This window comes from Hypanus sabinus, chromosome 1 (genome assembly GCF_030144855.1).
Source record: "Hypanus sabinus isolate sHypSab1 chromosome 1, sHypSab1.hap1, whole genome shotgun sequence".
NCBI lineage: Eukaryota > Metazoa > Chordata > Chondrichthyes > Myliobatiformes > Dasyatidae > Hypanus > Hypanus sabinus.
In genome coordinates, this window is record NC_082706.1 from 15852373 (window position 1) to 15879581 (window position 27209).

At 41.1% G+C, this 27209-nt stretch overlaps 1 protein-coding gene across 1 annotated transcript in view; it reads left to right on the forward strand.

The window, feature by feature from the left end:
* LOC132391625 (serine/threonine-protein phosphatase 2A 55 kDa regulatory subunit B alpha isoform) overlaps positions 1–25989 on the forward strand; it is an 82988-nt gene extending 56999 nt beyond the window's left edge. Inside the window, exons 3-10 of the mRNA XM_059965063.1 lie at positions 6762–6859; positions 10827–10992; positions 12077–12189; positions 16283–16460; positions 18187–18351; positions 19555–19724; positions 23070–23161; positions 25288–25989. Of these exons, the coding sequence (XP_059821046.1) occupies positions 6762–6859; positions 10827–10992; positions 12077–12189; positions 16283–16460; positions 18187–18351; positions 19555–19724; positions 23070–23161; positions 25288–25567 (1262 nt within the window). The 3' untranslated portion in view covers positions 25568–25989. The remainder of the gene's footprint in view (positions 1–6761; positions 6860–10826; positions 10993–12076; positions 12190–16282; positions 16461–18186; positions 18352–19554; positions 19725–23069; positions 23162–25287) is intronic.
* The last annotated feature ends 1220 nt before the right edge of the window (positions 25990–27209 follow it).

Genomic DNA, 27209 nt, shown 5'->3' on the forward strand with positions numbered 1-27209 from the left:
TAATGGGCTATATCAAAAGGGGGGTGTGCAACAAGTTGTTTTTCAATTTCTAAAAATCGTCATTGGAAACTAGTTTCTGAACTAGTTCCCCATGTAATTTTATGCTGTATTTTCAGTTGCAGTTTGTAATTGTTTTTTTAATTTATGTAATAGTATTTGGTGGAAATTACTTACTCGGACCTGATAAAAGCATTTAAGAATAAGAATATACCAAAATGTATGAAATGGTGCGTTTTTTTTAAAGGGCTGTTAAATGTTGTACTTAAGAGGATACTTAAAATTCGGTGCAGGCCAATTGGCCCTTCATGCTTCTCCACTATTCAATAAAATCGCAGCTGATCTTTTGCCTTAATGTCTCTATCCTGTATATCTCTCATACAGGAGGGGTCTTCTAACATCAAATCACATATCTCTCAATTCTCTTAATATCCCAGAATTGATCAAACCCAGCAGCTTCACATTTCTCATGAAGATGGAATTCCAAAGGTTCACTACTCTCTGGGTTGAAGAAGTTTCTTTCCACCTGTATCAAACCCTTTCTTTTGAGCCTGTAACCCCCCCCCCCACATCCCCCGATGCTACATAACCTAGCCAAAGTAAACATCAACCATGTCAAGCCTTTAAGAAGTTTATGCTTTAATGAGATCTCCTCTTATCTAAGCTCGAGGGTTTAACCCAGTCAGTTTTAATCTTTCCTAGTATAACAAGCCTTCCATCTCTGGCATTAATCTGGTGAGTCTTTACTGCGCTCCTTCCAGTAAATCCTTGAGTTGGGAAAGTAGAGCAGTACACAATATTAGTAGTCTCACTAGGGACCTGTCATTGGAGCAAGATGTCACTACTTATTCTGAAATGATCTTGCAGTAAAGGTCAATAAACTCATTGCGTTATTAATTGTTTGTATTACTTGCATGTTAACTGTTGGTGATCTGTGTACAAGGACACCTAGGTTCTACCGAACACCGTTCATCTCTGAGCATTTAACGAATACTTCCTCTTTCTATTTTTTCCTACAGTATTGGTTGATCTCATATTTTTCCCCATGTTATATTGTGTCATGTCCTTGCCTCTGCATGATCAACACAGCACTGTGCCACCTCTGTGTGTCTTACCTGTTTAATTTTGTCACAGGAGGACATCTTTTGGAAAAATCTGTTTTATACTTTGAGAAGGTGGTTAATATTTCCAGGTGACAACATTGAATTACAGGAAACTTTTTTAGTAAATTTAGAAACTTGGCTAAAGCTCTGACCAAGCATAAGTGAAAAGTCAAAATTAAGTTTATTGTCATTGACACTAGTACATGTATGTATAGATACAAATAAAAGCTTACTTGCATCATGGTGGTTATCCTTTGTGTCTGATGACAAGAAACCTGTGCAGGAAAGTTTTTAAATTAGAGAAGCCATTGCTCTGGGGCAGTTCCACACTCTTGACCTCAGAAGTCCAAGTCCAGTTGTACGAACAAACATCACAAACTAGGGTCTTCCTTTGTTGCAGTGGATGACCAGAACATCTTCTGTGCCTTGTTGCCTTGTTATGCCCTTTGCTGTCCATGGAGAGTTGTAGCACTGGCTTCCTGGCAGTTGGATCTTACTGTGGATCTTGTGCACCAGGTCTGCCGGAGCTTATGGTGCATGCTGGGACAGGTGGGTTCCTAATTCACTGGCTGCTGTTGCATGCAAACAGCTACTTGGAGCCACAGGTGAGAGCTGAGTGTCTGGTGGGGACCAAAGATGAGTGAGCTGCCCTGAAATAGACATGACAAACCCCTTCACCAGAGGTATTACCCCTCCCTGGATATTCCACACATCCCAGCAGGACAAATGGTCATAGTGTTGCTGGTTCATTCAAGAGCCAAATGTTTGAAAGGAGTAACTGTTGTTAAAACTGGTAGTGTGAGATGTTAGGGCCAGTAATGGCTGCAAAAGGATGGCGTGGTCTGAGTGACAGATGAGCAGGGGAGTACATGAGTTCATGGGAATGGCCATCAGAATCAGATTTATGATCACTGTCATAGAGAGTGAAATTTATTTTGCGATTAGAGTACAAAGGCATAATATTACACTGACACCAGGCAGAAAATCTCTGAAGAGTATTGATAATGGCTGGGGTCACCCGTCTTGTAGAGACATTGCCCAGAAGGTGGCAATGGCAAACCACTTCTGTAGAAATACTTGCCAAGAGCCATCATAGTCAAAAGACCGTGATCGTCTATGTCATACTGACATGACACATGATGATGAATTACCTTAATGCTGCTTATGTAGTGAGAGATGAATTTCATGAAAATCTTGTTTTCTGTTCAGCAACCAGATCAAAATGAAGTGCTTTGTTTTCCATTTGAGTTCTTGTCTTGGGTATTGGATCACTGGCCTATTTGTTCTACTCGCCTGAATTTAGGTGGCTCCGTGTAGTATACTGCTGGGAATTTTAATTAAACAATATTGTCCTGTGAAATGGATGTTCAGTAAGGGGTTAAAGTAACCACCTGCCAGAAATCTTAAACTATTTTTGAATAAAACCATTATTGTTAAATAATAAGATTGTTAAAACTTTCAGAATGCTACTGGTTGAGCTTTTAAACTAATTATACTGATGAGATAGAAATATTTGATGCTGATTCTGAATTGTTACTGAAAGGCAGTTGAACCCATGAATACTACCTGACTATTTCCTTGAGGGCAAATCTTGCCTAACAAATCTCTTGAAATTCTTTGAGAAAATAATAGGCAAGATTGGATAGTGGGTGTTTATTTGGATTTTCAGAAGCCCTTTGACAAGATGCTTCACGTGAGGCTGCTAAACACAATAGGAGACCATGGTATTATAGGAAAGATAGTAGCATGGATAGAAGATTGGCTGTCTGGCAGAAGACAGAGTGGGAATAAAAGAGGCCTATTCTGTTAAGCTGCTAGTGACTAGTGGTGTTCCACATTGGTTAGTGTTGGGTCATGTTGCTTGTTCAAAGTTCAAATTGCATATATCACCATGTACAACCATAAGATTCAATTTCTTGAAACACAATAGAATCAATGAATGACAAATGAAGTTTGCAGGTGATACAAAGATAGATGGAGGTGTTGGGAAAATGGGGAGTCTGCATGACTTGGACAGATTAGGAGAATGGCCAAAGAAGTGACAGATGATATGCTGTGCTAGGAAGTGTATGGCTATGTACTCCAGTAGAAGGAATAAAGGCACAGGTTATTTTCTAACCATGAATCAAATTGGAGGTGCAGTGAGTCTTGGGATTACTCATACAGGATTTCCTGAGGGTTAACTTGCCATTTGAGTTGGTAGTAAGGAAGGCAAATGCAATGTTGAAGTTTTATAAACCATTGGTCAGGCACACTTTGAGTATTGTGAGTAGCTCTGGGCCTTGTGTCTTAAGGAAGGATGTACTGGCAGTGGGTCCAGAGGAAGTTTGCAAGGATAATCCTGGGAATGAAAGGGTTAATGCAAAAGAAACATTTGATGGCTCTGGGCCTGCACTCACCGGAGTTCAGAAGAAGTGGGGGGGGGGGGGGGGACACATGGTAGTGTAAGTGTTAGCACAACGCTTCACAGTACCAGTGACCCAGGTTCAAATCCCACTGCTGCCTGTAAGCATGTTCTCCCCGTGGCCGTGTGGGTTTCCTCCCCCAGTTCAAAGATGTATCAGTTGGTAGGCTAATTGGTCATTGTATATTGTCCCGCAGTTAAGTTGGGATTAAATTGGGGGATTGCTGGATGGCACACCTCGCCGAAGGGCTGGAAGGGCCTATATCCTGCTGTATTTCAATAAATAAATAAACTGAAACAAAAATAAATAAATTAAAACGTGCTTTGCGAGCCTGATAGAATTTTTTTTTGAGTATGTGACTAAACACATTGAAAGTAGGGCAGTAGATGTAGTGTATATGGATTTCAGCAAGATATTTGATAAGGTACACAATGCAAGGCTTATTGAGAAAGTAATGTGACATTGCTTTGTGGATCCAGAACTGGCTTGCCCATAGAAGGCAAAGATTGGTTGTAGATGGGCCATATTCTTTATGGAGGTCGGTGACCAGTGGTGTGCCTCAGGGATCTGTTCTGGGACCCCTACTCTTCATGATTTTTATAAATGATCTGGATGAGGAAGTGGAGGGATGGGTTAGTAAATTTGTTGATGACACAAAGGTTGAGGGTGTGGTGGTTAGTGTGGGGGGCTGTCAGAGGTTACAGCGGGACATTGATAGGATGTAAAACTGGGCTGAGAAGTGGCAGATGGAGTTCAACCCAGATAAGTGTGAGGTGGTTCATTTTGGTAGGTCAAATATGATGGCAGAATATAGTATTAAGAATGTGGTATTAATGGTAAGACTCTTGGCCGTGTGGAGGATCAGAGGGATCTTGGGCTCCAAGTCCATGGGACACTCAAAGCTGTTATGCAGGTTGACTCTGTGGTTAAGAAGGCATACAGTGCATTGGCCTTCATCAATCATGGGATTAAGTTTAAGAACTGAGAGGTAATGCTGCAGCTATATAGGACCCTAGTCAGGCCCCACTTGGAGTGCTGTGTTCAATTCTGGTTGCCTGACTACAGGAAGGATGTGGAGACCATAGAAAGGGTGCAGAGGAGATTTACAAGGATGTTGACTAGATTGGGAGTATGCCATATGAGAATAGTTTGAGTGAACTCTGCCTTTTCTCCTTAGAGCGACGGAGGATGAGAGGTGACCTGATAGAGGTGTATAAGATGATGAGAGATATTGATCGTGTGGATAATAAGAGGCTTTTTCCCAGGGCTGTGATGGCTAACACAGCTTTAAGGTGCTTGGAAGTAGGTACAGAGGGGATGTCAGGGTTAAGTTTTTTACGCAGAGTGCATGGAATGAGCTGCCGGCGATGGTGGTGGAGGCGGATACAATAGGGTCTTTTAAGAGGCGCCTGGATAGGCACGTGGAGTTTAGAAAAACAGAGAGCTATGGGTAACCCTAGGTAATTTCTAAGTTAAGGCATGTTCAGCACAGCTTTGTGGGCTGAATGGCCTGTATTGTGTTGTAGGTTTTCTACGTTTCTAAAAACTGTTACGTATTTAGAAAGGCTAATATAAAATTTATAGCATCTATAATGGCACAAAACTTATTGAATGGTGAAAGGCCTTGATAGAGTGAATGTGGAGAGAATGTTTCTTATAGTGGGAGAGTCTTAAGACCTGAGAATACTGGTTCAGAATAGAGGGGCATCCTTTTAAAATGTAGATAAGTGTGGTGGAATACATTGCCACGGGCAGCTGTGTGGTGGGGGGGGGGGGGGTCAAGTCTGTATGTATATTTAAGGCAGAGGTTGATAGATTCTTGATTGGCCAGGGCATGAAGGGATGTGGAGAGAAGGCAGGTGATTGGGGTTGAGGAAAAACGGATCAGTCATGAAATGACAGAGCAGGCTCAATGGGTCAAATAGCCTACTTTGGCTTCTCTGTCTTATGGTCTTCTGGTAAAGGGCGGTTTGGCCCAACTGGTCTGCGTTGACGTTCATCATCTGTATAAGCCCCCCCTTCACTTGGCTTCATCTAACTGAAGTCACTGTTGACCTGATTTGCTGAGCAGGCTCCTGGGCCATTCACCTCAACTTTAAATCCACAGTTACAGCTTATATACTGTCACCACTTTATGGCTAAAGAGTATTGTCTTTACTTCTCCAATTACTGTCTTTTATGTTTCTTAGCTTTGTACGCAACCTGAATCTGAGCCTAAAGCTGTTGACTCATCGTCCAGACATATCTGGAGTCATTTGATGGTGACCAAGCAGTACACCGGCTGACATTTTTCACCCATGAATGTTCAAATTATTTGCATGTTACAACACTTACAGTATTTTGCATTACATAAGCGTCAGGGTAAAACTTAAAACTGCCTTTAGGGTCCACATGAATGCATCTCTATGCAAACAAGTGCAGAATTATTGAGTATGCTGCTTCTATGTTGTTGAATGGACAACATCAGTTACAATATGTAAGGTTAGCAAGATGCTATTACAGTTCAGGGCGTCAGAGTTCGGAGTTTAATCACAGCACTGCTTGCAAGGAGCTTGTATGTTTCCCTCCCCCCCCCCCCCCCCACCCCCACCCCATGATACATTTTTTTTTCCTGGTGTTCTGGTTTCCTCCCACATTCCACAGAAGTACCAGTTTTTGGTCGTCATAAGTTACCCTGGCATTAGGCTAGGGTTGAGTAGGTGGGTTGCTGGACAGTGTGGCTGTTGGGCCAGAAGGGCATGTTCCACGTTGCATCTCTAAATAAATAAATATTGTGGACCCCAGGATTTGAATATAGTGTGTGTTTTTGCCAAGTCTACGTGTAGAACTTCAACCTGCAAGGTTACTAACTGAATTGAATGAAAGTAGTAGTACTAAAATGTGAATAATTCAATGCAGGTATCCGGACACCTATAGATTGGAACACAGAGACTTCACGTGTGTGTGTGTGTGTGTGCGCGCGCATGTGTGCATGTATGTGTTGATCAGGGATTACCAGCCTTTCTTATGCCATGGAACCCAGCCAACAGCAGAGGGGTCTGTGGACCTCAGATTGGGAACCCCTGCATAAGAGATCTTCACTGACTAGACAAGTGATGCATGAAGACTAACTAATTTGATGATTTGTTCTTTATCTGCTTACTTGGCTCAAAACTCCTCCAAACAAATACTGACTGTTTTATGTATAAGTTGTGCATTTGTTGAATTTAAAGTAAGTGGATTAATCCTAATATTTTGTCTATCTTTTTTTTTACAGCTGATGTAATTTCCACAGTAGAATTCAACCACTCTGGAGAACTACTGGCAACTGGGGACAAGGGGGGTAGAGTCGTCATATTCCAGCAGGAGCAGGAGGTGAGTGTTAACTGGGAGGCACATCAACAAGTTGAAGTTAACTCTTCCTTATACATACTTATACGATTAAGTAACATTGTGGTTGGCCTTGGTGTGGCTCTTGTGACTGAGCACAGGAGATGTGCTGTAGCATGTTCCAAGGAATATTCCTGATGATCCATTGGTCCATGTTGTCACCATGCATATTTTGCATATTGTAAAACGCAACGTGAGCTTTAATGTTTGAGTTGAGGCACTGCTTTGCATAATAAAACATAATGACACCACTTGACCGGGCAGGTCACTGCAGTCATTATGTTCCATGAACACCCTCCCATGTTAATGCCCTTCCTACCCCCCAGTTAATATAAATACCTAGAAATTCAGTTGGAATTTTTTGTTCTCTCCAGAGTGAAACAAGATAATGAACATTTCTAGGGCATTTTGCATTTAAAAAAATTTGGCTAGGCACTTAAAAGTAAAATAAAATTTATTACCAGAGTACACATTGCCACATGCAACTGTGAGATTCTTTTTCCTGTGGGCATACTCAGCAAATCTATAGGGTAATAGCTGTAAACAGGATCAATAAACAGCAAAATAAATAGCAATAAATAACTAAAGCATGCAACACCAAGATAAAGAGTCCTTAACGTGTGAACATTAGTTGTGGGAGCATCTCAATAGATGAGTGTAGTTATCATCTTTTGTTCAAGAGCTTGATGGTTGAGGGGGTAGTAACTGTGTACTTGAACCTGATGGTGCAAAAGCTAACACTCTTGTGCCCTCTACCTGATGGCAGCAATGAGAAAAGAGCATGGCCTGGGTGGTGAGGATCTTTGGGTGCTGCTTTCCTACAACCATTTTTCATGAAGATGTGTTCATTGGTTGAGAGGGCTTTACCTGCGATGTGCTGGGCCAAATCCACTACCTTTTTTAAGGAACTTTCCTTTGGTGTTCTGTAATGCACCCAATCAATACACTTTTCACTACACGTCTATAGACGTTTGTCAAGGTTTTAGATGTCATGCTGAATTTCTGCAGACTCCTGAGGAAGTAGAGGCACTGTTGTGGTTTCTTTGCAATTTTATTAATATGATGAGTCCATGACAGGTCCTTGGTCTTGCTGACATTGAGTTGAGAGGTTGTTGTTATGACTCCACTCAACCAGATTTTCAATCTTGCTTCTGTATGCTGATTCATCACCATCTATGATGCTGCACACTTCTGTGTGTGAACAATATGCACTTTCAGCTTGTTATATGGTGACTGAATGTGTATGTTGTTTGGTTCTGAGGTGATACCCTCAGTATATTGGTAAACAAAGTTATGAATTCAATTATGCTTTTAATTGGAACAAGGAGGAACCTTTGTTCGCTCATTTTCTGACAGAAATTTAACAGTATCTTTTAACAACTGTTTTATTGTGGTTATTTATCTGATTAATGTACATGTTTTCAAGCTAGTCATGCTTCATTTTCTGCAGTGTTTGCTGGAGGTGGGATTACTGTGCTGTTCTTTAGCCAAGTAGCAGGGTATGCTAGGATGGATACCTTCTATTTATCTATCAAAAACAAAGATGAATTACCTTCACCCTGGTTCTGTGCATTCTCGGGTCAATGTAAGACCCACAAACTTCTAGAACACTCCAAGAAGTGCCGAACTGGATTGATGCCTAGTTTTAGATGGTGTGTTCATTCTGGAGGGCTTTCTTGTAGTCCCAAAGCACAAGTTTAAGCTTGTGCGCTGTTTTGCATTCTCATGGTTCAGGGATTTCTGGGAGTTGGTGCAGAAGTCCAAGGACGCTTTGAGAGCATCCATGAGTAATTTCTGCTCTACATCTGGTAACCTCTTCCTGTAATGGAGCTCCAAATGGTGTCAAAAGTGCAGAGTACATGGCTTGCCCAATGAATATGGGTCTTAATAGTGAGAATTTTGACCTAAGGAATGGTTGCTCTCTTGGTTTACTTATGGACAATTTTTAAAGGGACGCCATTTGTGGTATCTATTTAGTATTTTCAGGTGCTTGCCCTAGGTAATCAAAGTTTGGAAAGCATGCAAGGGGGACAGGATTGCAACAGACAGACCATGACTTTAACCTGGATTTTATGTACTTCAGCTATCTCTTTCTTTGTCCAAATGTTTTGCTGGCATACTGAAAGTGTTGATGTATTTCTGTCTTACGCTGTATGGAATGATCTGCGTTTTCTAGGGCCTCGCCAGGAACCTTTTTATTGACTGTGTGATGCTGTGGTGCAAATTAATAGAGACCTTTTGCAAAGTGGATGTTGAGTGTAGAGTCTGTCCTTTCCTGTTTCTTAGTGAGCAGATCGATGCAAACTTGGAGCTCAGCTTGAACATATGCATTGTGCACTGTATTTCAAGTATACAAGTGGCGAATGGAGATGATCCATAGTCCTGCATATTAGCGCCGTTCCAGCAAAAGGCTTATTCAAGATGCAGTTCTTCGTGTTATGGCAGTGAGATATATTGAAAGACGTGTCATGAGCCTGCTTAATGCCAGAATGTGCTGTATTGGACTCATTGATTAGCATTGTGGCTTGAATGTCATGAAGTGAGAAAGTGGATTTCTGTGGGCAATCAAAATTGAAGAGGTTGTGTCTCCCAGTTGACAGTCAAAGGACTTAGGTCAAAAGAGGTCATGAATAGTGATTGGTGCTGCTCCCTGCATTACTCTGGAGGATGCCACAGTAGCACAGTAGGAAGTGCCAAGTAGCGCTACTGGCTCATGATTCCAACAACCTTGGTTTGATTTTAACCTCCAGTGCCATCTGGATGGAGTTTGTACATTTTCACTGGCTGCGTGCTTTTGCAATGTCCTTTCACATCACAAAAAAGAGCTGCTCTGTAGATTAATTGACCTTTGTGGATTGCCTGTAGAGTGTGTAGAATGTAGGAAAATCAGGGTAGTCTTGAAAGAGACATGAGGGTTTGGGCTCCAGGGAAATGGAGGCATTGGATTATCCCAAAAACTGGTATAGACTTTGTGCCAAATGACCACTTCCTATGCATAAGGAAAAACATGGAAAGTAAAAAGATAAATTAAGATCATGCCCCGTTATGCTGATATACTGTGGAGTGAATTCAGCTATTCAGAGAATGCTGTCTCCTGTGGTAGACAGCAGGGAAACCTCAGTACTTAATGGAATTAATTTTCATCGCTTTTCCTGAAGATGGTCAGAATTATGGTTTATCTGAGATAGCTTGGCATATTCTTCTCCTCCCTGATGTGGACTATGAGGTTATATATTTAATGACTAGCTTCTCAAGATGCCGGTTTAGAACTTCAGTGGAGATGCCATTTTCTCCTGAAACTTGGGTGGCAGTGACTCAATCCACTTGTTGTTGGATTGAGATTGCACAACAGGGACAGTCACGATTAAGGTTTTCAGTCTCTTTTGGGTCATCATTGACTGTGCCAAACGATGAACGCCTTGATTTTGCATGTCCTAATTATGGTGGATGCCAGGGCTGTCTAAGTAATGCAGCTGTAGTGGTTTCTGTTGGCTAGCGGGTCCAGCATTCTACCTGGCTTTATTAGCCCAAAATCTTGTTTGCAGAAGTTTGATCTAGAATATTTCCATCCTCCATTTGTGCATCTAAGGAGCACAGGGTTTTACTAGTTGGGCATATCCATTTTCCTGCAGAGATTTTTCTTTAAAATAACTGAAGGAGTTTATCATAGGCTTTGCATTTGTGCATTGTATTGCCAAAAAAATTCAAGCATTTCCAAGGCAAACGTACTCAATTACTTTAAAGTTCAGTGTAAAGTAGGCTGTCCAACCAAGATAGCAAATCACAGTTTCGAGTGTTTAACAGGGATCACTATCCGGACCAACAGAATTCCTTGAATCCAGTTATAATCATTTTTTTTTCCTGGTTAAAACAAAGTAGTTAATTTTATCATGGGTAGATAATGCCATGGTTGTGGTGTTCAAATCTGTTCTGTTCTGTTCTTTTCTTGCAGAGCAAAAGCCAGCCTCATTGCAGAGGTGAATATAATGTTTACAGTACTTTTCAGAGTCATGAGCCAGAATTTGACTACTTGAAAAGTTTAGAAATTGAAGAAAAGATCAATAAAATTAGATGGTTACCCCAGCAAAACGCTGCACAGTTCCTGCTCTCAACAAATGGTGAGTTCCTTCTTCATTCTCTTGCTCAGGGCAGCATCCTTCCAGTCTGAGCAACACTCACAACATTCAATAACAGATTTCACCAATGTTTGTAATACTTAAGGCCTCTGTTTCTTCAGAATATTGCAGAAATTCTTATATTTTGAACTTTCTTTTTGTCTTCTATTTTCTTATTGGCTGGAGAAAGCTGATGTAGCAATGACAAAATATTCAGAATCAAGGGAATTTGTTTTTGTGTGGTGCAGAATGTGCAGAGCAACCTCTGTTTTGAGTAATATTTGATCACAGAGTAATACAGTGTGGAAATAGGACATTCGCTCCCGTCTCCGGGCCACACGCTTTGCTCGAAACCTCACTAAACTCGCTAGGAGACAGCAAAGTGCTAATCACTCAATCCGCTCAAAAACACACCACCAAAATATAAATAACTGGCTCTAACTGGAGCAGAACCACATTTGAAAGTAAAAGATGAAGTATGCCAAATAAAAGTAGTAGGTTTGTAAATGTTTGAAGAATATGGCCCTTAGCTGCGTTGTTCGCTGGCACCATCTTCTTGGATTGTTTTACTGTTTTATTTGAAAGTGGAATTGGCAGAATTGTCAGCTGCTTTTTATAATATAAGAAACTGCATTTATGAAAAAATAGTATGCAAATAACTTAGGATTATCACATCTCTAAAATATCTATGTAAATTTAAACCATTGCTCTGGTATACTATAAAAGTTAAATTAATCTTTCAGCTGTATGGATTCAAAGACAACATTGCCGTGCTGAGGTCCGGCTTCCAAGTTGTACTATTGGACATTGATCTTTAGTGCATTTATTCTCTGATATTATTTATTGCAGCATTGTTTCCAGCGTCTGCTATGATGCAATGGGGTTATCCTGCCAGATTAGTATCGTTAAATGGTTCTGACAGACATTTGTTCATGCAAATGGCCAGTCTGGATGAGATCCCCGCACTTCACAACTAAATTCATTTTAAAATATTCCTCTCAGATCATTTAAAAGTTTAACTCCAACACTTGAATGCTACAGGCTCAGTTGCCACTACTTATTCATGCATCTTTATTTTATTTGCCAGATAAAACAATAAAGTTGTGGAAAATCAGTGAAAGAGATAAACGACCAGAGGGATATAATTTGAAGGAGGAAGATGGTCGATATAGGGATCCTGCCACAGTCACTACACTTAAGGTGAGCACAAATTGCTTTGCAGCGCACAAAAATGTCAAGTTTATTGTCATTTACCCATATGCATGTATGCCGTCATATGAGATGGTTCTCTGAACCAGGTGCAAAGCACAGTGGTACACATTGCACACAATAACTTGGGAAAGTAAGAATAATATCTACAGATAAATTATGTCTAAATAAACAAAGTAAAGACCATAAATCAAATATTATAAGGTACAGAACAGATTGACCAGTGACACTTCAAATGCGATGCCAGAAGGAGTTCAGAAGCCTAAAAGCTCGAGGGAAGAAACTATTTTTCACCCTGGCCATTCACGTATTTATGCAACTGAGTCTCCTGCCTGATGGTAAAAAGTCAGAGGATGCTAGATGGGTTTGGTGGGATCCTTATTCGTACTAAGGGCCCTGTGTACACTGAGCTCCTGATAAATGTCCCTAATGGGTGATAGGGAGACCCCTATGATACTCTCAGCTGTTCTCTCAGTCCTTTGAAGGGACTTCCAGTCAGAAGCTTGGCTGCTCCTATACCAGATGGAGGTGCAGCTTCTCTCAGCACTCTCAATGGTGCTCCTATAAAATTGTGTTAAAGATGGGGGGTGGGGGAGGGGGGTGTCCTCACTTGCCACAATATCCTTAAGAAGTGGAGGTGCTGCTGTGCCACCTTGTACAGGGAGATGATATTAAGGGATCAGCTGAGGTCATCTGTGATGTGAACTCCCAGAAACTTGGTGAACTTGACTTTCTCTATGAAGTGTGCATGTTTTAGTGTTTTTGATGATGGTGAAGTGTGAAATCTGGGGTAAATTTTCTTTAAAAGGGAAATTCTAAGACTATTTTGGATGGCAGTTTTGGTCCTGTTTCAGGGCATCCATTTCTGCGGAGTCGCTGCATTCTTATTATTACTGAGGCTGAAGGTCCCAATTTGGGCAGCCTGGGACTAAAGTCCAAAAATAAATAATTGCCTCTATATGGCACCTTTATTGTAATGAAATATTTTGGACATTCAGAAGATCTTTTTCAAACAGAATATGATGCTAGGATACAAAAGATCCTTGTTCCTCTGCACAGTTCTGAATGCCATATTGTAAAAGGGGAGCATTCATATCATCAAGATTGAAAGCACCAGTGCAAAGTTATATAGATCAAGGAATGTTGAACAGTCTAGCTCTGTCTTGAAAGGAGAAGGTTGAAGCATGACTTGCTCAATAATTCATTGGATAAGGATGCTGCTGGAAAACCTGCCATTAATTTTCCACCCTTACTAACTGAAAAAAGCGAGCCACTTTTGAGCCGTTGTGCAAGTTTATTAAATGCAATGTTGTTGTGAGGATTTGTAACTAAAATAGGGCAATGTAATTCCAAGTTGGGATCATGCATCTTGGAGGAAACTTTCAGATTTTAATGTTTCCAAGAAAGCTCGCACTTCAGGTAACAATATCATTGAGTGGCGGTCCATTCTTTTTTGACACAAAGATCTGTATCTTGCTAATCTTGTTTATGTGCTGTCTGGTGAAGGAGGGGCTGTGGAATAACCCAATAGGGCCCTAAGTTTATTAATGAATGTGACACAAAATTAGTGATTCCTAGTCGAGAGTAAGCCAGGTTCTATCAATGTGATCACTGAAGAATCAAAAAGAGTTTTAACTTGGGGCAACTGTTTTGATAGGAAACACTTGAGGTGAATACTGTAGAGAGATAAATAAGAGGAAGTCTGCAGATGCTGGAAATCCAAAGCAACACACACAAAATGCTGGACAAACTCAGCAGGTCAGATAGCATCTATGGAAATAAATAAACCTTTCTTCATGACTGAAAGGAAAGGGGTTAAGTTGCCGGAATAAGAAGGTGGCGGGGAGCGCACGGAGACAAGCTGGAAGTTGATAGAGAAGCCAGGTGGGTAGGAATGATAGTGCTGGAGAAAAAAAGAATCTGATAGGAGAAAGGAAAGGAGGAGGGGATCCAGGGGGAGTGCAAGGTTTACTGCTGGAGGAAGACTGAGAAGGGACGTGTGAAATCTAAATAGCATGAGTTTGTTTAACAGGCTTATTGCACTGTTCCAGTGCTGTATGTTCTGCAAGATCCATGAGCTTTGTTAGAGGTATTGTAAAGAACATCTTAAAGGGAGAAAGGGGTTTGGAGAACTGCTGGGCCCTGGTAGCTGAAGGCCACTGATGGTCCACACTTAAACTTGGCGCTACACATATACAATGCTGAAGGAGCTCAGCAATTCATGAGGGGGGAGTAAACAGCAGTTAAGCGCCATTGAAGCTGCCTGACCTGAGTTCCTTCAGAACTTTGTGTATGATGCTCAAGATTTCCAGCATCTGCAGGATCACCTTGTGCACACATTGGAGGGTAGAGCTGGAGTATAGAATCCTTATGGATCTGAAAGAAGTTAGGGTGGAAGAGATATGCCTGTGGGCAGACTTGGCGATAAGTATTTTAAATCAGAGTTATTTAAATGGGATCCAGTGTAATTCAGCAGCGAGATTGACAAATGGAACAGTCCTAGTTAGAATATTGGCAGTGGGTGATATTTATAGAGGATATGGAAGATGAGCGAGGGCAGGACTGTGTGCTGTAATCAAATTTAGAGCTGATGGAAACAAAGCTAATCCGTTCAGTAACACGTTCATGAAGGTCAGTTAAGTTGCACTGGATCTGATTTCTGTTGATAGCTGGTGCCTGTAACAGAGTAAGAACACTTGTGTTATATTTGTTGTTTCTTTTCCTGGATTTACAAGCATGTTATTGCTGTGCGACAAGAAGGGGCAAAGGCTGGTGCCTTAAAACCAGTCGCCTCAGGCAGATGGGGCTCGTCAGCTATGGTTGGCAGCTCATCTAGGAGAAGGAAAACTTGGTTTTCAAACCTCCACTGCCTTCCAGTTATACCCACTCATGGGGTAGGCTTTGGGAGTAAACTTCGAAGAAAAATCTGGAGCTGGAACCCCTGAGGCAGCCCCACGTTGAATTCAACATTGACTGGCAACGCCGCCACTGGTGCCAAACTGTATCAGTTTCTGCCGTTCCAATGGGTTCATCATCTGAGTGGAGAGAGGGAGCTTGCTGGGCAACAGCTGGGATGCAAAATCCATGGTCAACCCTGACCAGTGGAGGTCTACTACTATTGCTGTGACGTATAGAGCTGTATACCAGATATAAGCAAACATTTCCAAAGGGAATAGAATTTAATTGACTTTATTACTTGTGTCCTTCGTGTACATGAGGAGTAAAAGTCTTTACGTCTCCGTCTAAATGTACAAAGTGCAATTTATAGTAAATTATAGTAAACAGTATATACAACAGGACAGTCAATATAACCTAAAAATATAATTGTATCAGCATGAATTAATCAGTCTGATGGCCTGGTGGAAGAAGCTGTCCTGGAGCCTGTTGGTCCTGGCTTTTATGCTGTGGTACAGTTTCTTGGATGGTAGCGGCTGGAGCAGCACTTTGTGGGTTGGGGTGACTTGGGTCTCCAATAATCCTTTGGACCCTTTTTACACATCTGCCTTTGTAAATGTCCTGAATAGTAGGAAGTTCACTTCTACAGGTGTGCTAGGCTGTCTGCACCACTCTCTGAAAAGTCCTGTAATTGAGTGAAGTGCAGTTCCCATACCAGACAGTGATGCAGCAAATCAGGATGCTCTCAGTTGTGCCCCTGTAGAAAGTTCTTAGGAATTGGGAACCCATACAAATTGTAAGGCAAATTATTCCATATTCTCTGCATGTAGGAACTTCTTAACAACCTGTTCATTTTCTGAAATTTGAAATTGACTCCCTAAGCATGACTTTTTTTTTGTCTGTTCAAGTTCCATTTTAAAACTTAATTTTCTGAACCCACTACGCCATATCTCTATAAAACCTGAGCACTGGGACAACTTGTACTTGTGCTATAGTCTGCCATTCTCCCTCATGAAATGAAATTCTTTCAATAAGAACTACTGAAACATAATATAAAAACAAGATTAGATAAACTCGGCGTGTCAGGCAACATCTGTGGAAAGATTATACTGTAATGTACAGTGATATACCTTGCTCCATTCTGTTTATATTGTTTAAAATTTTAAAACATCTTTCTGCTCTTTCCCAGGTGCCGGTATTCAAACCTATGGATTTAATGGTTGAAGCAAGTCCTCGAAGAATATTTGCTAATGCGCACACATATCATATAAACTCTATTTCAGTCAATAGTGACTATGAAACTTACTTATCAGCCGATGACCTTAGGATTAACCTGTGGCATTTAGAAATCACGGACAGAAGTTTTAGTATCCTTATCATTTTGCACACATCCTTTTCTGGGCAAAAGCTTTTTTTTTTCAGGCAACAGTACTACCTGACCTTGGCTACCATGCTAAAGATTATTTCATGTAATGTTCTGTTGGTATTGTTCAACACATTGCCCTTTGTATCCTAAACCCAATAATGTGATTCACAGCCTGGCTTTCTAGTATTTTGTAGGTGCATGGCTGTCAGGGCAGGTTAATGGTTCTGTTGATCTTCCACGATCAAATATCTGGACAATGCTGAGGATCCCTGGATTAATTGTGCATACTCTTGATTCTTCCAGACCAGTTGTGCATACCTAGAAATGCAAAGCAGCAGGCTTGAACAGCTTCTATGGCAGCATCTATGGAGAGGAATAAACAAACAGCATTTCAGGCCGGGACACTTCATCAGGATTGGAAAGGAAAGGGGCAGAAGCTAGAATGAGATGGTGGAGAGAGGGGAAGGATTACATGCTGACAAGTGAAAGGTGAGGTGATGGAGAAGATAGGTCTGTGGGTGGAATAAGGGGAGTGAAATGAAAAGCTGGGAGGTGATAAGTAGAAGAGGTGAAGGGTTGAAGAAGGAATATTATAGGAGAGGGCAGTAGACCATGGCAGACGGAAGAAGGAGGGGCACAGGAGGGAGATGCGCAGCATGTGAGGAGAAGGGAAAGAGGGGGGCTGAAATGGGATAAGAGGAGATGGGAGATATTACTGAAAATTAGAGAAGCTGATGTTAATGCCATCAGGTTTGAGGAGCCGCACCTCATATTCCATCTGTGTTGCTCCAAATTTGCATTATCTACAGAATCTCTTGTGTTTGTGATTTGAGCAGCTTCAGGAATGTTATGAATAAGGCAAGTCATATACAGCTCATTTAATCTGACAGCTCCTTTTATTGATCTGAAGATTTTAGCAGCTCTGCCAAGAAGTTTGCTTTTATTCCACATGTAACAATATAATGTACAGCTAAATCTGAGCCAGCTACAGAAGGTTTTTTTAATGTTTCTGTTGCAAAGGAAAGATAATTGGAAATGGAAAATTGCTCAGCAAATCAGGTAGAGTCTGCAAGGAAAATATTTCACTTTTCAGGTCGATGACATTTTGGTTGCAGAGTAAAACTAGATTTGGTCGAATTGTTAAAATGGACAATTTATGTTACAGACGGCAGTAATCTTGAGGAGATCTTGGAGAATGCAGGCTTAGGTATGGGAGAGTTCTATGGAATAACAAGGCAGCATGACTGACTTGTTGGCACAAGTTAACATGTGGCTTGGGATGGGCAGCCATTAGAATGAATCAGATTTCTCTGGAACTTGGGTGGTTGCAGTTATTTATGGAGCCTGAAGTTATTTATTTTGAGGTGAATTTGACCAAGCCTTTTATGGTAATAGATTGCAACTAACTGGCAGACAATAGCCATAATGAAAGACTGGATGTTGGGTTTTGTGAGGATTGTGGAAATGGGTCTGCATGGAGACATGGGTAACCATCTTGGGGCTAATATTTTTCCTGTTCTAAATATTGTCCATTGCAGAGTTGAGCCTTGCAGAAGTGACTTTTTTTGCTTTAATAGTTTATTTTTTTTTGCTATAATTTTATGGAAATGGGATATTTCTTGGGACAGTTGCAATCATAAGCTGAAAAGATGACTTTTCCAACCCCGACTAGGCTGTCATTTTGTGTGGCCAGTTGTCCTAGTATTACCCTTGATGGCCTTTCTCAGATATTGTAGATATCAAGCCTGCTAACATGGAGGAGTTGACTGAAGTGATTACAGCAGCAGAGTTCCACCCCAATCAGTGCAACACATTTGTATACAGCAGTAGCAAGGGAACCATTCGACTGTGTGACATGAGAGCAGCTGCCCTGTGTGACAAACATGCCAAATGTAAGTCGGTGACTCAGATATTTATTCTTCAGTGATTTGTAATTTCAGTGAATGCTCCTTTCACATGGCTTAGAAATCAGCCCCTTTGATTGGACAATTGCAACAAATTGTCAGTGGTTACTGAACCACTGACATTTAGCAACCTGCTGCAATCTATTACGGGCAAATAGTGGAGCCAGAATACCTATTTGTTGGCTGACAAACTTGATTTATTTCTCAATGTTTCTATATCTTGTACATCTGTTTTTGGTTTCTGTAGCGGTTGTCCCCTAATATAAAGAAAGCAGGGTCCCATGGTTAATTTCCTACATTATACAGACTGATGTAATATTACAATATTGGTACAATGACATTACTCCTTGTATCTCCTAAACTATTTCAGAGGCAAGGCTAGCTCTCTTTCCCTACAGCCCCCCCCCCCACACCCCCCCGAAGTGGATTGATTATTTCATTCTTTCTGTTTCTTGCTTCTGATCCACGTCACCATGTTCTGTTACACCTGCACCATTCTAGTCCCTTCCACATGCACAACCACTCCATGTCTTTCTGCAAAGAGTTGATTTTTCCTTGTAGAAGAACTCAGAGTCCCTGTGGACTCACGATGGAGATACAACTTTGGTTGACCCTTTAAAGCAGGGGTTCTCAACCTCCCTTATGTCATGGACCCCTACTATTAAGCGAGGGGTCAGTGGACCACAGGTTGTGACCCCCCCCTGCTTTAGAGCAAATTGATAATTTGGCATTGATTTGGACCTCTTACATTGAAGGTTGTGATGTGACAACCAAAATTCTGCTATACCTGGTTTGTCAATTGGAATCCTATTATTTACAAGATATCTATGCACTAAGACAGGCGGATCCAAAAATCTGGCTAAAAATAAGGAACATTTTCTAATGATTAAGATTCTTTATGGTACCATGTCCACTGCCTTGTGGGACTACATGTTATGATAAAACATAAGTTTCTGGTTTTCTTAGCAAATAATTTGATAAGGAGATTCTAATTATTTTATTTTGTTGAACATGCATTTATTTACATTTCTTGCTGTAAATAGGGATACTCATGGGCATGAATTTAATATTTTACTGAATAGGTGTTGAATATGTTGTTTAATCAAGGCGACAGTTGTTTAGTTGCTTCCAAGTGGAATATAAAATGGAAGATCTTTCTGGACCATCTCAACATCTTTTCCTCCCCAACAGTGTTTGAAGAACCTGAAGATCCCAGCAACAGGTCGTTCTTCTCAGAAATAATTTCTTCAATATCAGACGTCAAATTCAGTCATAGTGGTCGCTACATGATGACACGAGATTACTTATCAGTGAAAATCTGGGACTTAAATATGGAAAGCAGACCTGTGGAGACATACCAGGTACACAAGTTTCTGCTGTTTTGCGTTGGCAGTTTGGTATGCTGTTTGCTTGATAATTGTGTGATTAGGAATTTATGCCAAGGTCCATTTTTCATTTTTTCAATTCATGCACTTGGGAAAGGGCCAATACAGAATATACCCACAGTAGCGTAGTGGTTAGCGAAATGCTTTAACAACACCAGCAACTCGGGGTTCAATTTCACCACTGTCATATGTTCTGCCCTTAATCTCAAGAGTTCCTCTGGGTGCTCCAGTTTCCTCCTCCTTCCAAAGATGTATTGGTTAGGGTTGCTAAGTTGTAGGCATGCTATGATGGGGCCAGATGCATGGCAACTGTTGTAGACTGCCCCCAGCACATCATCGGACCGTGTTGGTCATTGACACAGGCAGGGCATTTTACTTTCTAAATCTGACAAATAAAGCTGATCTTTACCCTCTACCAAAAACTGCAGCAGACAAACAGCACCTGCTAAATCAATGTGTTATTTTCCCATGTGTCCTGAACTATCCAGTGATAAAGGTATCTAATGATGTATTAGGGACACTTGTTCTATAAATTCATTGGCACCAGGAATTGTCTCAGCTGGTTATAGCTGGGAACTGGGAATGAGAACACAACCTTATATTTTTGTTTCTGGCTATGGCATCTTTTTATATCAAAGTTAACTTATTTTACCGTTTGCCACAGAAGGACCACTTGGCAACTAATTCACAAAATGCACTAGACAGATGTGTATCTTTTCATGCTGCCTTGTGCAGTTTTTAATGACCAATTAACTGGTTCGTCTTCAGTCTGTGGGAGGGAACCAGAGTGCTTGGAGAAAACCCACAGGAGGTTGGTTGTGCAGATGCAATACAGATGATGTTAAAACTGAACTCTGCCCTGGACTGTAATAGTGTTGCAGTAACTGCTACACTATTGTAGCATTCAGTTTTGGGTGATAGGTTATATTTTAATATTACGCGCAGGTTCCCAACCTGGGGTCCGCAGACCCCTTGCTTAATGATATTGGCCCATGGCATTAAAAAAAGTTGGGAACCTCTGTGCTATCATGAGGAAAACTTGCATTGCAAAGTTCCTTGCTGTCTTAATATCTCACATAAAACAGTAAATATGATAGCTATGCACAGACATGGCAAACATTTACAACTTGCACAATCCCATGAACAGTTGTGATATGAATGACTGGTTATCTTTTTTTTTGCTGTCTGTGTGGTGAGACACTACAGGAGAGTTCTCCATCTAATGTACAAAAGGCAGCATTTCTGACTCTGTATTTTTACCTCAGTATTGATTTAGACTGTCAACGGAAATGGAGCAGCATTTACAGCTTTCTGGCTTGGATAAAAGTACTATCAACTGAAGCAAGCTTAGACCTATACTCAGTGGCCACTTTATGAGCTAAAGAAGTAGAACTCTCTGTGGTCTTCTGCTGCTGTAGCCCATCCACTTCAAAGTTCAACTTGTGCATTCAGACATGCCCTTCTGCACACCACTGTTGTAATGTGGACTTATTTGAGTTACTGACAATTTCCTGTGAGCTTAAACCGGACTTTCTATTCTCCTCTAGCCTCTCTCATTAACAAGGCATTTTTATTTTACAAAGTTCAAAGGCTTTTTCCACTGAGGCCAGGGGAGAAAAAAAGCTAGAGGTCATGGGTTAAGGGTGAAGGGGGAAAAGTTTAAAGGGAACATGGCGGGGGGCTTCATGCAGAGAGTGGTGGGAGTGTGGAATGAGCTGCCAGATGAAGTGGTGAATGCGGGCTCACTTTTGACATTTAAGAAAAACTCGGACAGGTACATGGATGAGAGGGGCTTGGAGGGATATGGCCCAGGTGCAGTTCAGTGGGACTAGGCAGAAAAATGATTCGGCACAGCCAATAAGGGCCAAAAGGCCTGTTTCTGTGCTGTAATGTTCTATGGTTCTAAGTTCAATGTATTATAGAAGTACACATGTCATCATATACAACCCCGAGATTCATTTTCTTGCAGAGAAACTCAATAATTCTATAATAGAATGGGAATCATAATAGACTCAATGTAAGACCACACCAACTGGGCATTCAACTAGCATGCAAAAGACAACAAATTGTGCAAAAACAAAAAGAAATAAGCAATAAATATTGAGAACATGGGATAGTGAGTCCATAGGTTGTGGTAACATTTCAATGATGGGACAAGTGAAGTTGAGTGAAGTTATTTCCTTTGGTTTAAAAACCTGATGGTTGAGGTGTAGTAACTGTACTTGAACCTGCTGGTGTGAGTCCTGAGGCTCCTGTACCACGTTCCCAATGGCCGCAGTGAGAAGAGAGCATGGTACTTGATGGATGCTGCTTTCTTGAGACAACACCATGTAGATGTGCTCAGTTGTCGGGAAGGCTTTATCCATGATGGACTGGGCCATGTTTTTGTAGAATTTTCTATTCAAAGCTGTGATGCAGGCAGCTTTCATTCTCAATAAACCATAGAGACTGTTATGCTTGAAAATCCCAAAGATCAATTTCTGAGACACTCAGCCACTCTTCTGGCACCAGCAGTCATTCCACATGGCATTTGGTCTGAACAACAATTGAACCTCTCAACCATGCTTGCATACTTTCTGCATTGATTGGCTGATAAGAGCAGGTGTACCTAATAAAGTAGCCACTGACTGTAGGTACAAAATCAGCTGCTCAGTGTCTTAAAGAATGGTTGGGTTAGAGCAGCATGAAGCAGAAAGCCTATGTCCTAAGGACCCCTTACTACTGTGAAGTTGCAGCCTTTAAATTGTGTCACTTTTTATGATCCCTTGATATTTGCACCGTGCATGCAAAAGTTGGTGCACATCCTTTCAAATGTCTAATGTTACTGTGTCTGATGCAAATTACCTGGTTTAATTTTGCTTGATCTAAGGCATCGTGTTAAACTGAAGGAATGATAATATGGAGACAGCAGCTTAACTGGGCAAGAGTTGTTTCGCATGCTGTAATTGCCCAAATGTATCTGGGTGACTTGGAAATTTGATTGGATTCTGATGAAGCAAGACTGATTTCTCTTCGTTACCTTGGGGTGGGGGGGACATATTGGTTTACTTTTTATTTTCCTGACTTGCTTTGTAAAAAGAATTCTGAGACTCTTCCTATTGATAATCCCACTCCCTTAAGTTTATTTAACCCTTAACCCTACACCCTCACCACCTAAATACTGAGATTTTCAAATGTTGCACCTGGCTGTATCAGTACATTAAAGGATTTAATGACAGTCCACTTATGCAGAAAATTACTTGTGATCTTGTATTTTGTATAACACTCCAGATGAGTCTTCACTCTGGCTGCAGTAGTGCTGATTGTTGATTGTTCCTACAGGTGCATGAATACCTCCGAAGCAAACTCTGCTCACTATACGAAAACGACTGTATTTTTGACAAGTTCGAATGTTGTTGGAATGGATGTGATAGGTAAAAGTTGATTCTTCTACCATGAGATCTTCAATTGTTCTTGCTGTTGGTATCTATTTTGGTAAATTGTGACATGGGACCAGTGATTGTTGTGTGCTCTGTGCTTCAGGTACAGTGATCCAGTGCTTGACAGTGATTAGTTTCAGATATTCATAGCTTGTAGTTTTCTTTGAAATATAACACTTGTTCAGGGTTACAGTAAAACTAGGAGATAGGAAAAGAGCTAGGCCATTTGGCCCATCTGAGTCTACTGTGCTATTCCATCATGGCTGATACCCCTCACAATCCTTCTGCTGCCTTCTCCCTGTAACTTATGACACTCTTACTAATTAAGAACCTATCAATCTTTGCTTTAAATATACCCAATAACATGGCCTTCATCCTGTCTGTGGCAATGAATTCTACACGTTCACTTCCCTCTGGCTAAAGAAATTCCTCGTCATCTCTATTCTAAAGGGATGTCTTTCTATTCTGAGGCTGTGCCTTCAGGTCTTAAACTCCCCAACTCTTCACATCCACTCTGTCTGCCAAAGCAGCAATGAAATTTAGTTTAGTGCCTTTTCTTGGACTTGGTAAATCAAGCTTGATATGTCTACAGTTTCCAGGGATGGGCAGCTAGTCTGACTCCTGAATAGAGCATAGACCTGAGACTCTTCCCACTGGGTAGGATGGCTGCTTCGAGTGGTTTGGCTGGTTGCAACATGCTGTACTGCAGTAATACGTCTTTTATTGAGATCATGTTCTCTTTCCCTGGTGAGTAGATGGAAGAAATGTGACCTTGCTTGGTGATTGAAAGCTAGATTCCCATTTTGTGAGAGTTAACAAATGTAGGGAGATTGGATTCTCAATATTTTTACATCCTAAAACAGATGGGGTAGGGTGTAGCCAGTTGATGCTTACTGAGTAATGGGAGACGGGGTTGTCTTGTCTTTTACATCTGCCTCAATCTATGGTAAAATTTGTTCAGTAAATTTGGGATGAAAACCGGTTCATGGCAGAAGTTGAGTCACAAAAGCAAAGATCACTTGTCTGGCATGCTGGCTTTAATTTAGTACATTTAAATAATAGTTCAACCTGTAGATCAGTACTGTGACTCACTGATAAAAGTTTCAAAATTTTATAATTTGTTTTCAGCAAATTATGGTGGTTAACAATCAGAAGGCTTAACTGAGTTGATGTTTGAAAAGATGAACTGATTGGCTGCGTCCCTGTGAACAGCAAATGAATTGGTCTGACGCTCTGGAAATACTGGTGGGATTGCTGAGTTCACGATTTACTGAAAGCAAAGTTATTCCAGTGTTAGTGATTGCAGGCTAGAACCTTTTGTGTACTCATGTTTTAAATATGTAATGGGTGGTCATCTAATGTAATGTTTTAATTCTATCCACTTGATCCATTTGTTAAGTACATTTCAAGATTTTCTTCCTTACTGACTTGCCTGGAAAAAATATTTAGAGCCTGGGCACATAGAGTGATGTGTTGGTCACGGCATGAGCTGCAGATTGCACACGTGTTTTGCACTTTGGCTTGATGCTTCCAAAATTTCTTGCATTGGGGCCCATCATGTAAGTTTAGAGCAGTTGCTGTTACCTATCATTAGTGATCAGTAGCTCATTCTGAAAACTTTGTCTAAATTTTCAAACATTGCTCTTGATGTAAATGTTGGCTCCATATTATGGCATCTATTAGTGGAGACTTGCCGGGAGCATTGTTAACACTGTATGAGTGAATTCATGTTGAAAAGAAAAATGGGAAATGGCTGATTCACCATAAATTGGAAAGGTGACTGACTTTGTGCAGTAAGTGTTGCAGGTTTTGTGAATTTTAAATACTGTGTGGTTGTAGCTTTGCCTTGGAAGGTTATTCAGTAGCCAGTGTTTGCAGTACCAGGCTTGGTCAATGCATTAATGCAGCGAGTCCCACAAGCCATTCTAATCTTTGAGACTGACATAAAATTAACGAGCGTCTTTTCAAAGCCACTTAAATTTTTAGAAGTTTGTAAGGCTCTAAATTGTCAGTGATATGTTAATAATCTTGTGATGTGCCAAGCCAGAGTTTCAGATTGCAGCAAAAGCTCTTGTACTGACTCAGTGATACTAATGGTTGAATGTTTTACCCCCTTCCAGTGTTGTCATGACTGGGTCGTACAACAATTTCTTCAGAATGTTCGATAGAAACACAAAACGGGACATTACGCTAGAGGCTTCGAGAGAGAACAGCAAACCACGGGCTATCCTGAAGCCACGTAGGGTGTGTTCAGGTGGCAAGAGGAAGAAGGACGAGATTAGTGTTGATAGTCTGGACTTCAACAAGAAGATCCTCCACACAGCTTGGCACCCCAAGGAAAATATCATTGCCGTAGCCACAACCAACAACCTGTATATATTCCAGGACAAAGTGAATTAAAACCTGTGCAGTGAAGAAAGAATCCGATTCCTGCCTAGTTAAGATAGTGTAGCCTTTGTATCTTGTAAGAGAGAGGCCCATTCTGGCCCCCTCCCCACCTCCTCTCTTCAATCAGTGCCATTTATAACGCACACCAGTCACGTTATCGCAGGGAATTGTTTTTACTTCTATACCCAACCCCACCCAAATTTGCAACTTATGATCGCTAGTCATTTGGCGGGGAGGGAGGTTGTCTCTGCATTACAAATTATGGGCTACTACATTAGCATTTTACTGCATCAGATCTTCATTTAATCCACTCCTTTGCCTTCCATTGTGATGAGGTTTTGAGGAAGAAGTCCTTCAGTCATGGTATGGCAATGTTTTACTGTGTACCCTCATTACCGTAATGTTCTCTAACCCCCCTCGCCCCCACCCTCCCCTCTTTTTATCTACATACAGCTTGTTGTTAATGCTTGTAACATTCCTTCTCTGACCTCACGGATTCCTCCATCCGGCCCCATTGGAGTGTAAAGGACATGACCAGGTCAGAGTTGGGTCAGTGGGTCAGGTGGTTTTTGTTGCATACAGATGTTTTAACAACCGACTGTAATATTGCTGCCCTGCCATTTCTGGCACCAGAAAAACCTACTGAATAAAAATGATAAAAATAGCTCCTTTGGTGCTTTTCTTTTTGGACTTAACTGTACTTTTTGAAAATCCCATGTACTCTTTTTAACGGAATGCATTAAAGAGCGTGTCTAATACTGGTAAGTTTTAATGATGTTTGATGTAATGGAATATAAATCTTAAGTATTTTCTACACGGTGTTAATAAACTTGTGCGTTTTCAAGGGGACGCCAGTGGGCTTGACGAAGTCCATCTGTGTTTACTGTTTCATTTCTGCCCACCCCCAAACCCCACCCTTTCATTTCTCAATGTTCTTTTGCGTCTTGTGAATTGCATGCAGAACTTGCGGTGCTTAGCCTTGAGCTACACTTAACTGCAGAAATTTGGGATCTGGTTGCTTCTCAGTGTGAGTGATCTGGGTCAGTCACAATGGGCAAAATTGTGATTGCGGAAATAATGTGTGAAGTTTCAGGTGGGAGCCCTTCTACAGTTACTCTGATTCTTTCAGTGTCAAAAATTGAGGAGTAGGTGCTGGATTTTCGTTTAAGTTGGATAGTTAAAATCTGAATTGGACCTGGTGGCATTCAGTGAATTCCCTGCCATTGACACCAGTACAAAAATTACATCCTTTTTGCTGATATCATTAAACCAATGGAAGACTGATTTGACCCCACTTAAAGTAACTTGGTGTGGAAAACAATGTTTCTGGTCTCTAATGCTGCATTGCCACTGGGTGGAATGGAGGTTCCAGTCCAATTTGGTTTTAGATACATCCTGAAGGATTTTTTGACCACTGCTGTGACTTCAGCATATCTGCCGGGATGGGGTGGTAGGGGGACTGGTATGGTGCTATTATAAGATTGTGCCTCAAGATCTTCTAAAATTATTTATGTGCAAAACAAAACCACAACAGCTGCTGTGACCTCATTGATTTGAACCTGAGGTGGTTAGACACTGTTTGCTCCAGCTTATCTTCATTTCCCTCTGATACCTTTCTCAGTACCAACCAGTAAGATGTCAACAGGACCAGAAT